The sequence below is a fragment of the Lepidothrix coronata genome, unplaced genomic scaffold (genome assembly GCF_001604755.1).
Source record: "Lepidothrix coronata isolate B3197 unplaced genomic scaffold, Lepidothrix_coronata-1.0 Scaffold102, whole genome shotgun sequence".
NCBI classification, from domain to species: Eukaryota; Metazoa; Chordata; class Aves; order Passeriformes; family Pipridae; genus Lepidothrix; species Lepidothrix coronata.
Genome location: NW_016690282.1, coordinates 1 through 11,995, shown reverse-complemented (window position 1 = coordinate 11,995; position 11,995 = coordinate 1). Strand labels below are relative to the sequence as shown.

Here is an 11,995-nt window from a genome sequence, read left to right as displayed (position 1 = left end):
GTTCGTGATGTAGTGTTGGACTTGGCAGCATTGGATTAACGGTTGGACTCAATGATCTTAAAGTTTTTAACCAACCTAAATGACTCCGTGTTTCTAGGGCTGTTTCTATGTCGTTTCAATTTCATGAATATGATCTCTAATCCACAGAATATATCTAGTATTTTGATGATCTTACTCGATTTGTACATAACATACGTAACTAAGTGTTTAAGTTCTTTAATAATTTTTTTGTTAAAACGAAAGCACTTAAAAGACAATCTCCGTATCTTCCATCCTTGAATGCAGTTGTCTGTGAGTTGTAAGGCTGGGAACTTGCAATGAGATTTAGATACCCCCAGTGCATTGCCCAAATTCAGCTCTTAGAGATGGATGAAGAGAATGCTTTTCTTCTATGATTTATACACCAATATCAAGAGAAGCTAGTCAGTCTTTTTTTCAGTGTGATCTGGACATACCCAATTGCATTCAGAGGATCATAGGTAATCAGGGTTGGAAAGGACCTTGTGGAGTCTCGAGTCCAATCTTCTTGTTTGAAGGAGGGTCAATAGCAAACTCAAGTTGTTGCTCAGAGTTGTCCAGTCAAGTCTTGAAAACCACCACAGATGGAGATTGCCCCATCTTTCCTCACCCCAGCCCCGGTGTTGACGTATATTGTAAATAGTTTGAACCTCCTTTCCCTCTTTGGATTTATGTCTATTGTGTCTTGTTCTCCTGCCATGTAACGCTGTGAAGATTCTGGCTTAATCTCCTTAGTGACTGTCTAACAGGTATCAAGGAACTGCTGTTAAGTCCCACCAAAATCATCTCCTCTCCAAGTTGAACAAACCCCCATCCTTCAGCGTCTCCTCACCAACCAAATGCTCCAACCCTTGAGCACCTTGGTGACTCTCCACTGAACTTGCTCCAGTTTATCAACACCTTTCTTTTGTTAGAGGGCCAAAAGTGAGCACACTATTCTAGATGTGGTCTATCAAGTGCAAAGTAAAGGGGATAATCCCTCCCTCATCTACCAGCTGCACTCCAGTTGGCGCAGCTTGGTATATCATCAGCCCCCCTTGCATGGACTGTGTGTCACCTGCTGTCCCCCAGGACTAACAGGTCCTTTTCAGCAGCACCACTATCCATCAATCCTTGGCCAGTGGGTCAGTCCAGCACAGATGCAGGACCTTGTATTCATCTGCTGAATTTTATGAGGCTCCATTTCTCAGCCAGGAGGAATTCTGTACTTTATATGGCAGAAAATTAATCCAGGAGTACTCATTTCCAAATTGTCACTGATTCTGTACAAGAAAATGCCATTTTTGACAGAGTATGTTACTCCCCCTCCCTTTCTGTCCACTTGAGCCTCCCTAGCTAGGTTAAAATCCTTGATTTTAATATTCCTTTCATGTAGATTTTCCCAGCAGGCTACCCTAATGTCATTTAGGCTGTTTATGTTCATAAAATGGACAATTCTTATTCTCTTTATTACTCGGGCCCCTGGCACTGGTGTATAGACAACACTATTTTTCTCCTCTTTACATCTTTTAGTGCCTTGATTAGTTTTGTTCTTGATATGGAGATTCTGTAGAACTAACTTTTTTCCTAATTTCATCACTTTCCCCTTTGTTCTTTCATTTAACAATCTCCTCACTGGTGTCTCTCTCTCAGTTCTCCAAAATCTAATTATTCTTCTAATGAAATGCTGGTTAATATTTCTGCACAGGATTAGCCCAGTGCTTTGCAAGTCTCATGCCCTATGTGGCTGGTCAAGCCAGCAGTTTATCACCAGATTCCTCCATTACCTTTTTTGCCTATTGTCCAGAATGTGCCACTAAGGAGCTCAGTTGAATATTTCTTGTCCATCTTCTTCAGAAATGGACATAAATCTAAGTCTACAATGTGTAGTACATCTGCCATGATAAGAAAAATGATTAGTTTCAAAACACATCATCATGGTTAAATACTGTCCTTCCGGTCTGGAAAACCTTCCTAAATTTGCTTTTTAAATTTCATATCACTTATAGTATGGCAGCACAGCTCTCCTGATATCTTCATTTCTTTTCCAAAGCATCCTTTCTGAGTAGTTACGCAGCCTTCGGAGAGGATTTTCTGGCATCTTTACACAGCTGAAGATCTCAGGCAAACCTGATAGTCCCTTAGATTGAGCAGAACATTTCTTCTCACTCCCTTTGCCTTTTGGCTAGTTGCTTCTTCAGGAGTGCTTTATGCAGCTTCCACACTGGGAGCCTGGAAAGTATTGATATTAACTGAGGTATTATTTTAACTTTCTTTTTCTGATAGTTATCTACTGTCCTTGATTTCTGCTTCCCATAATTCCTTAGGTAATGCATCCTTTCCATAAACTTGCAGTGATGATGCTCCCCAAATTCACCTATCCAAGCTCTTTTCAAATCTGTGCAGCATCACTGTGTGTACCTCTGAACACCAACTGTGTCCTTGCATGGAAAGCACTTATGGCTCCAAGTTCATCCTCCACATTTCAGTCCAGGAAAGATCTCTGAAGGATGTGAGGAAGCAGCCTCCAAGCCTTCAATGCCCACCTGTTCCCAGGAAACAAAATTGTCTCTGCGTGGTGCCCTTCCATGCTGGGAAGATGCTGCTTAGCCTGAAACACACTGATTGGCCTTAATCTCACAAGATGGGGGAGTGTGTTGCCAGTCTTCTGCTTTTTCTTTGCTTTTAATTAACTATGGTTCTTCAGGGACCTGGCCAGAATTTGCATAGTTATGACTTCAAAATCTCAGATCATTAAATACTTATTAGCAGCAGTGTAAACAGTAGAATGCACAGAAAATCTTAGTTAGCTAACACTCTTCGCCAAATAAAAGTTTCTATAAAATTATGGCAAGTTAAAGAAAACTGTAATAAATATAGCAATTAGGTGTTTCAGGTAGTGATCAGATAAAGATGGAAATCAGCAAGCAGCAGGCTAAATAGCATCTTAACCAAGGGTAGAAATATCAGTAGAACAGCCCTTCCCTCCAACATGCACTCTTTTTTCCATCCTTAATGATACTAATTATTTCATTTGCTTTCTCCTAGTAAAACTATTGCTAGATGTGCAACATATTGAAATGAAAGCAGTCATCAAAATGAAATGAATCATACCAGAAAAGAAGGAGGGAGTGGTACCCTCTCTGTGTAACATGTAGTTCTCAATTATTGCCTCTGATTTTTTTGCCTTCCTAAAAGCTAATTCCCTACTCTGTGAATGTTAGGTTTATTTAAAAAAACAAAACACACATAAAAAAACCCAAAAAGCCTAAACTCCAGAAGAACAAAGCAAAACCAGCAGGCTCACAGGACCAAATGCAGACACTCTTTTTTCTTTCTCATTTTTCTTTTTTTTTCCTTCTCTAAGCAATGAAATACAGAGCTCAGAGCCTGTGTTCTGACTCTTGATTTTTTAAAGTGAGGCCCCATCATTCGTATTCAGTCATCTGAGCTCAGCGACTCCTTCTGGCTTTCTTATCACAGTGTGAAAACCTGCTTATGTCTTTTTGTATCATGTCTCTGAAACTATTAAGAAACTCTGACATTTTCTCCTAGTACACAGTTTGGAGAGAAATCTGAGTGTTCCAGGGTGTGAAATAATCACATTCCAGGCAGCAAGGGACCAGGCTCACAGGCTCTGGAAGCTTTCAGCATCTTTTGCTTGCGCAGCAATAAAAAAAAAAAAAAAAAAAATATATTTTGCACTGGAGGGGGGGACAGTTGCAGGTTATTTTTTTAAGAATACAAAACATCACAGTTCTGGAGCTGACTGTGTAATTAGCAATTGATCTAACATTCCCTGAGGAAATGTCTTTTTACTAACAGAATTATACTCTCTTTATTATTATTATTTTTTATAAAGGGGAAAAAAAGGTATAATTTTTGCAGTCCTTGTTTTACTAGCAAGGGATTTTTTTTTCTTCACTTATCTTTCAGCTTTTATGTCAGCAGAGAGTTGTCATTTTGCAGCGTAATGAGCTCTAAATTTAAAAGAGATAAGCAGGACTACTTAGCTTAGTATACTGTGGTTTGCAGAGCAATTTGGAGGCCTACTGTGTAATGTCTGGCCACACCCCATATGATGTTATTCTGTTCTTTCTATAGTAGGTGTTGAAAGGAGTTCAAATCAGCTGTTTAGGATGGATTTTGAAGCCTGGCCCCAGAGGCACTAAACTGTGCAAAATGGGTGCAAATGCACAGTTTGCTCTTCAAGTATATCTCAAGTGATCTGATAGCAGGGTCAGTACTGAGGACTGCCTGGCAGCCCTATGCCTCCTGCACCATGGAGCAACCAGTGTCCATATAGGAAAAAAATCAGGTCCGAATAACCCATTAGTTGGGAGCATCCATGAAGACAACACTTTTAAGGAGTCATCCATGAATGACTGCAGCCCTGATGTGACTTGAGGGCTTCATGTGCTTAGCACAGTCCATGCAGTCTTGCCACTGCCCATTCCCAATGTACCAGGACATGTTCTGCTTTTTTGCAGCTGCGAGCAAGTAAAGGCAATGGGAGCACGGGCCATGACTCAAAACTGACCAGGGGAAAAGGGACACCTAGAAAGAGTCTAACTTTTGCCATAGCCCCCAGGACCTTTAAGAAAAGTGAGGATGTGGCTCTGGCTGGAAAGGAGAAGGGCAGGCATGGTGCAGCAATCTTAAAAAAATAGGTCCTGCTGGGCAGGCAAGTTTGCATCCACTAGTACATGTGCATCCTGTAGCTGCAGACTCAGAGTGGAAGCAGTAGCCCTCCTCTCTTGCCCAGCATCTGGGCAGGCCTCATCAAAATCTCCTGGCTCTGCTTTTAAAATGTCCAAATTGGACATTGGATTGGATTCATGCCCTGCTCTCCTTGTGTACAAGGTCGGGCATATCCAACCTTAGCAATCGATGAGTGGAAGTGTCTTGAACGTCACACATGCCCCGTGCTCTACCTCTTCACTCTGTGCTCTTCCTCCTGCCTCCTTGCTGTTGCTCCAATGCAGATAGTCTCCACTATCCAGGCAGTTGTGGACACCAGAAAGTGGATTTTACTGCCTGCCCTCCCTTGGAACACCAGAGATTCAGCTCATAAAGCTTCTGAGGGAACCTAGCCAGCCCTGTTCTCCACGTTCCCCACACATTGCTACACCTCCATCCACAAAGGACCCAGGACTGTGTGGATTTAGTGATGCACATGCTTTTAAATTTCTTTTCATCAGAATGGCTCAATAAGATAACAGTGGAGATACAGGACCATTGGGAGTACGGGCTTTGCTCCTTCTTTGTGTTGTAGCCCTAGTCTTTGAAGCCAGAACAAAGGTAGCAAGACCTGCTTCTCATCCTGATATGTATGACAGAAGTGGGAGTATTTAGGGGTAAACCAGTCTCCCACCACCCCACAAACTGCAGGTGGGAGATTTGAGCTGTAGGATGGCTCATATATCAATGGGGTGGACATTTTGGTAAACGGAAAGATGCCAGCTCCAACTTTTGGCATAGATATCTGAATAAAAAATTCAGATAGGGAAAGCTGACAGACTTAGTCTTATGTTTTTCCTATGCATCCTATGTTTTTTGAAATGGTAGAAATTAGTTTGTAAAATTTGATGGCTGAATCAAGGAGACGAGGATGGAAAGGCATATTCTTGTACACAGAAGACATCGATTAAATCCCATCTAGTCATGGTATAGGTGCATGTCAGTCTTAGACCCCTGACATAGCTGAAAAGCTGAAGGAATTCAGAGCAGAGAGCAATTAAAGTCTTCTGCCTTGTTCATATCAGATACTTATAGATGTAAGAACTAAATAAAAGTCCACAGGCAGGAAAAGCTTCACTTCCCACAGACACTCACAGCAAGTCCAAAATTACAGCTTGGAAGTCACAGCCTTAAAGTTTTTGGCTTCAGTGCCAACCTCAAATTTATTTGACAAAGAAATATGAATTGATTAGACTGCAGTTAATTAGATTTCAATTGAAAACTTCTATCAGAGAAGGGGAATTAGGCAGCTTTTGAATTTGACAAAACGTATTGGCTTTGTGTCATAAGAAAAATACTGCCTTGGTATTTTTCATGAATGCTTCCATAATACATTTTAAATACTGTTTCTTGACTTCTAATTTTTAGCAAACAGAAGTTCAGAAGCTAAGATTAGGAAAGTTAATGAGTGTTTAATAAAGGTATAAGGAGATGTAAATATGAAAAGGTAAATGGTAATGTTTGAAGTGTTTTAATAATGGATTTCATTGAATGTAATTGTGAGGTAGCAGGTAGCCAGCCATTGCATAACTACATTATCTTGGGTTTCATGTGCAGCAAGATAAAGTCTGAATTTTCTGGACTCCTTACATGTTTTTCATAATCTCTGTTTTAAATAGCATTAGTTTTTATTCCTCCATCCTGCTGGTCATTCTGCTCTCCTGTGTCTGGCACAGAGCCACTCTGACCATGCATTTCTGCTGTTGGACAGTGAGCACTGCTCTTCTTGAGTGCCAAGACAGATCCAAGCCCACTCTTGAGCTCACAGGTACAGAGGAGCAAAATTCCAGGCTGTAGCCGATGAAGCTATTCTGCTGCTGTTGAGGCCTCACGAGCATTGAAGGTTTGTATGCCAGTGGTTTGCACGCCCCCTCATCCCTGTGTATTTGCTGTCTGCTCAAGTGGCTTGGCATGGGGTAGAGCTACAGGAGACCAGATACTTTCTGGACAGGGTCAATGTGCTAACAAATTGCTCACTTGCTCCCTGCGCTAACTTGGTCTCATCTCTCTTTAATCTGAGGTCTATTGTGTGCTCAGCTGAGCAGACGTACCTGGACGTAGGCTAATGTTTATCAACAAGGCAGAGAGTAAGTTGGAGGACAAAGCAGAAAGATGATCAGTATGGAAAGGGACAAAAAGAATAAAGATGAAGATGGAAAAGAAAATAATGGATTGGGAAGGGAATTGAAGGATATGAGGAAAAGTGGAAAAATCTGAAGGAAAGTCAAGGGACAAGTGGCAAAACTGTAAATTAAGATGAAAGATTAAATTGCGAAGTGGAAATGTCGCAGGCAGGCATGAATCAGAGTGATGTAGAGAGAGAGAGAGAGAGAGGATAGGAAACAGGTGGGATACCTTGAGAGTAGGGAGGGAGGCAGAGCTCGAGTGGAAAGGTGTTCCCTGCCAGGCATCTCCTGGCTTCTGCAGGATGAACCCCATACATGCAGCTGGTGTCCCTATCCCATTTCCTATTCTGACAGCATTCCCAACGTGCATCAGTCTTGAGCTGTGTGATGTCGGGACAGTGCACGTGTCAATCCCCTCTCCTTGTAGAAGAGTTTCATATAGAAAGTTTCAAAGAAGAAGTAAAGGGAAGAAGTAAATTATTGTATACATTCAATTATCTTGACAGCTCAGCACTCAAATTCCATCACAGATCAGGAGTTTCTTCTGATTTAGTATAGTTTAAGCTTCTGAACCTGTCCCTCCACTCGTCCACCCACACCAGAGGCCACAGAATACTTAAGTGGTGCCAGAAATGAGGTGTTGTTTCCCTCAGAAGAGATGCATTCCACTCTGCCCCCTCATGATAAAGGGAAAGGACTCACAACCAGCATGGGCTTTTTTTTTTTTAATTTCTCCTGCATCCTGACTGCCTGACTGCCCCTGGATGTTAAAGAAGCTAAGGTGTTTACAAACAAGATGTGCTTTAAGCAGCCAATAAAGGTGGGAGAACTAGATGAAGGGTAGTCAGGACGTGGGGATTACCCTTGCCCGTGGCACTGAGCTGCTACAAAGCAAGAACAAGGAGCCTGGAAATCTCCTGGAGTTCAATAAGGAGGCAACCATTTTGTACTAGCTGTAATGCTCCTTGCTCTTGGTTTACAAACACTGAGCAAACATGGGGTTCTGCAGATTGCTGGCGTGATAAGGATCCAAGCACTGAGGGTTGAGTGCCTGCCTGAGAGTCCAAATAAGCACAGTACACCTGATTCACCATTGCAAGATCTTTAGACACAGACACACCAAACGTGAACTTCCTGGCATAAATGTGCTGCCAGTTGCTGACTGATCACTTTTTGTGATAATCCCTTTTGACTCTCTGTCAACCCAACGCCACCTCCATATATGGCAGTAGGAGATCGGGTGCAGCCCAGACCTAGAGGGGGTTATGTGTCTAGGGTGTCCAGGCAGTGGGGAGCAGGGCTGGCTGGAGAACGATAGTAACAAAAAGAGCTGGGCTAACAATCCCTGAAATGCTGCAGATGCCTGTAGACTCCAGCAGAGTCACTTAGAGATCCCATTTCATTAGAGGAAGGAGGCAACATTTGAATTTATCAGTTTTACTAATACAGAAGATGTTTTGTTTTTTTTCTTAATCAATGGAGTTTCATTTCACCTTGGTCATCTGCCAGCCTTGCACAAAGAGGAGTGTGAAGGTAGCTGATACTAAAGCCATCACTAAGAATGAAAATGCAAGAACAAGAGGCTCTAATACAAAATACACTGGAATTGCATTGGAGTTGTTTTGGTTACAATTTGCGTGACTACAACAGACATAACTCATCCATGGGGATTCAAGCATCCTGGATGTTCTCTGTTATTACAGCCAAGATCAGGAGGTCTCAGGAAGAACTGTAGGCAGAAGGGGTCTGTTCATCGAGCTGAAGCCCTGGGGCCTCCTAGGGCTGAGTTCATTTTTGTTAGTAGATGATCTCTGAAAAATTTAGCAGTTGCCCTTTTCTAACCCATCCTTGAGAACAGCCTGGTGTTTTCACTGGCAGTGTGATTGTCTGTTCGGCTTTTTTTGTCTGGCTATACTGGAATGTAATCATAGCAAATCTGCAGTCACTGAGGGCTGCAGGAGGTTGGCTTGCTGCTGTCTGAACCGCACAGTTGCAGCTAAGACAGCATTTGTCTTGCCCTGAAAGGACCCACAGTCACTACTCTGATGATTAATAATTTTCTAGTGACACATGGACTGTACTACATAGGTGGCAAACTCATTCCAGCTAGGAGAGGGCAATGATGTGCACCTGGTTAAGGTTACTCCCATGGTAATGCTGTAGCCACAAGAGGACAAAACTTAAATGGTTTGTAAACAGCGGTTCTATATTAAAAATAATTTTGCATGGTTAAGGCTAAGAAGAGATGTCACCTCTGTCCACTGATTTCTTGTCAGCCTGTTGCTTTTCCCCTGCGTTCAGTTTCTGTGAGGGTCACCATGTTCTTCAGGACTTCTCATTTGGTTTCTTGCAGTTCAGAAAAGACCACTTTTTGAAATTAAATGTATTTTGAACTATTTGCTTACTTGGCATTTGACTCTGTTTCAGGTTGTTCTGCTGTTGCCTCAAAAGAATTTTTTTTGCCTTCAGAGATTGGATCTCAACCCAGTGCTCTAGTGGATGCATTTTTTTAGGAGAGGAAAGTTCTGTGGGACTTCACCAAGCTTGGACACCTTTATGTTTCTGTGCATATACCTACCCCCTGTAACAGACTGCAGTGTAGGGACTCCTTCAGCCATGAAGCTACCTCTTCATATCAAGTCTGTGCTGTGAAAAGCTGTTAGCTCATGTCCTAGGAGCAATACACCTATGTCTATAGGGTGTTTTGTCCATAACTGTAGTTCTAAAGTTTCAGCAGGTCTGTCTAATTAAGGAGTAACAACATGCTGATGAGGCAATCTTGCTTTATGCTTTTGGAGCAAGGTTGGTCAGTGCTTACAAAAAGCCCTTGGTTCTTTGAACCACACAGGTATGTCCTTTGTATGATGTTCTGTAGTCATGTCTATGCATTTATATTTGTGTGCATTCCTCCTTTATACCCACTTCCCACTTTGATCTGACTGGATAGATCCTAAGCCTCTGTCTATCACTAATGCTTTCTGTAGGCTAGTTGAATATTGCTGCTTGATTTGAGGTGGGGTTTTTTTGGGTTACATTTTTTTGGGGTGTGAATATTTTGATTATCTGCATGAAATCCCTTGTCTCTCCTTCTGCATTTGGCATATGTGGAACTGACAGCTCCAGGGAGGTAAATGAATGCCACTGTGTTTCAGAGGAAAAATTATTGCATGCAATTACCCTAAAAGTGCATGAGAGAACAGAGTGAAAGGAATGAGGGAGAGAAAGAGAGAGAGCATGAGAGAGAATAATCACAACACTTCGACAGGTTTACCCCATCATGTTTGAAAATCTTTCACTCTGACAAGTCCCCTTTGTGAAAGGTGTAGACAGATAACCAGGCATTAGCTCTTTGAGGTCCTCTTCAGTGGAGGGTAATCAATAGAATGACCAGTGCACTGGTCCATTTCACTAAATGCCTCTCCCTGATATTTTTTACAAACTAGATGTACCCCATTTCCCTCTTGATGTCTCACTTTGGCTCTCTCATTCACTTTTCAGTGGTTCCTCGGCAGACGGATCTGAGTCAATGTTAGGTTGACTTGTGGGTCTTTCTGTATAAATTATAATGTATTTGTTCTGAGAAGGGGTGCAGTAACAAAAGGCTCTGTCCCCAGTCCCTCTCTATCTCTTGAGTTTTATCAAAAGGCCAAGGAAATGGGAGGTTTTGTAGCTTCATTATTCATGTCTGAGAAGAGATTCAGTAGAAGCAGTCCTTGTCCTGACTCTGCTGCTATTTCACCCACCAACTCTGTTAACCCCTTGATCCCATCTGCACATCAGGGGAAGCTGGTGACAACAGCCCATGTCCACCTGGAGGCCTCATGCACCTATGTTCACAAAAATATGTAAAATGTTTTGAGATCCTCAAGTAGAAACTGCTGGCCAGGGTAAATGGTTAGTGTAATGGTTTCTCACCATGCTTTCAAAGAGGCAGGACATTTGCCATACTGGCAAGGAGGGAAGCGCTGGGCTAAGGGATGCTGAGCCAGGTCACTTTTTGTCACCTGCACCTGCAGCTTCCACAGCAAAGCCAATGCATTAGTCACACCTATTTGCACTTTGAGGTTATTTAGATAGCAGGTTGTTGTGTTAGGGAAGCTAAAGTCTATCATATGCCCTAAAATTAGGCTTTTCCTCTTTTGGTGTCAGAAAGGAGTGATTCACAGGTATGGGGGAAGCCTCTCCACCTATTCAAAGCAGTTACCATTTTAAGTAAGAGAGTTATTTTCTAGGCCAGATAAAACAGGTTAGCTGAAGCTGCCTCCAGGGACTGTATCCTGCAGTGTGAGATGAGGAGAACACAGGGAGCACCGCACTGTGCTGCAGGTAACACTCAACAAAACTGGCTACACAGCCCTCTTTTCCTGGCCTTGTGTGAAATGGCCACTCCATGTGTGTGCCCTCACCAGCAGCACATGCTTCTTGTCAGTGCATCTTCATGCAGCTCCTTCCCCTCCTGATGGTCACAGCAGGTACGTGTTATCACATCTCCCAGCCTGCATCATGTGTGCTCTCACTGCTCACTGTGTTTTCTGCCAGAGGAGCTGTGGGCTCTGGTCTTGTTCCCGGAGAGCTAATGGAGACTCCAATTTTGCTTCCAAAAACTCAGACTTCATCCCCATGGCTTCCAGAAACTCTTCAATGAAGAAATGATAAATCTGTGGCTCAAGCCAAAATTCTGGATTCTTTTAAACTTTCTTTTTCTCTCTTTCTCTCTCTCTCTTTCTCTCTCTCTCCCCTTCTGCAGGATGGTGGAGTACTCCCTGGATCTCCAAAACATTAATTTGTCTGCAATCCGTACTGTCCGTGTCCTGAGACCCCTGAAAGCTATCAACCGTGTGCCTAGTAAGTCATGTTTCCCTGTCACACCTGCTCAGCTCAGTTTTTGGGGAGTACATGACCAATAAGGCTGCATGTGGCGATGTTCTCCAGGCAGGGTTCGGGTACAAACTGAGTGGAGGCTTCTGCAGGGTATGTGCAGGTTTTTACCCATCAAAGGGCCATGAGGTGTCATAGGATGGGCAGGAAAACAAGAGTTTCCCAGCATATCTGGTCATGGGCATTCTGTGCACAGCCATTTTGATGGCACAGGAACTGAAGTTGAACAATGTGCAGTAAAGGAAAGTGGTTTT

The 11,995-nt window shown here is 42.7% G+C and overlaps 1 protein-coding gene across 1 annotated transcript in view; it reads left to right on the top strand.

Annotated features, from left to right (window-relative positions):
- The window catches only part of LOC108501428 (voltage-dependent T-type calcium channel subunit alpha-1I-like), a gene marked incomplete at its 3' end in the record, with an annotated part of 18,416 nt that extends 6,708 nt beyond the window's left edge, over positions 1-11,708 (top strand). Inside the window, exon 3 of the mRNA XM_017823305.1 lies at positions 11,611-11,708. Within this exon, the coding sequence (XP_017678794.1) occupies positions 11,611-11,708 (98 nt within the window). The remainder of the gene's footprint in view (positions 1-11,610) is intronic.
- Between the last annotated feature and the right edge of the window lie 287 nt (positions 11,709-11,995).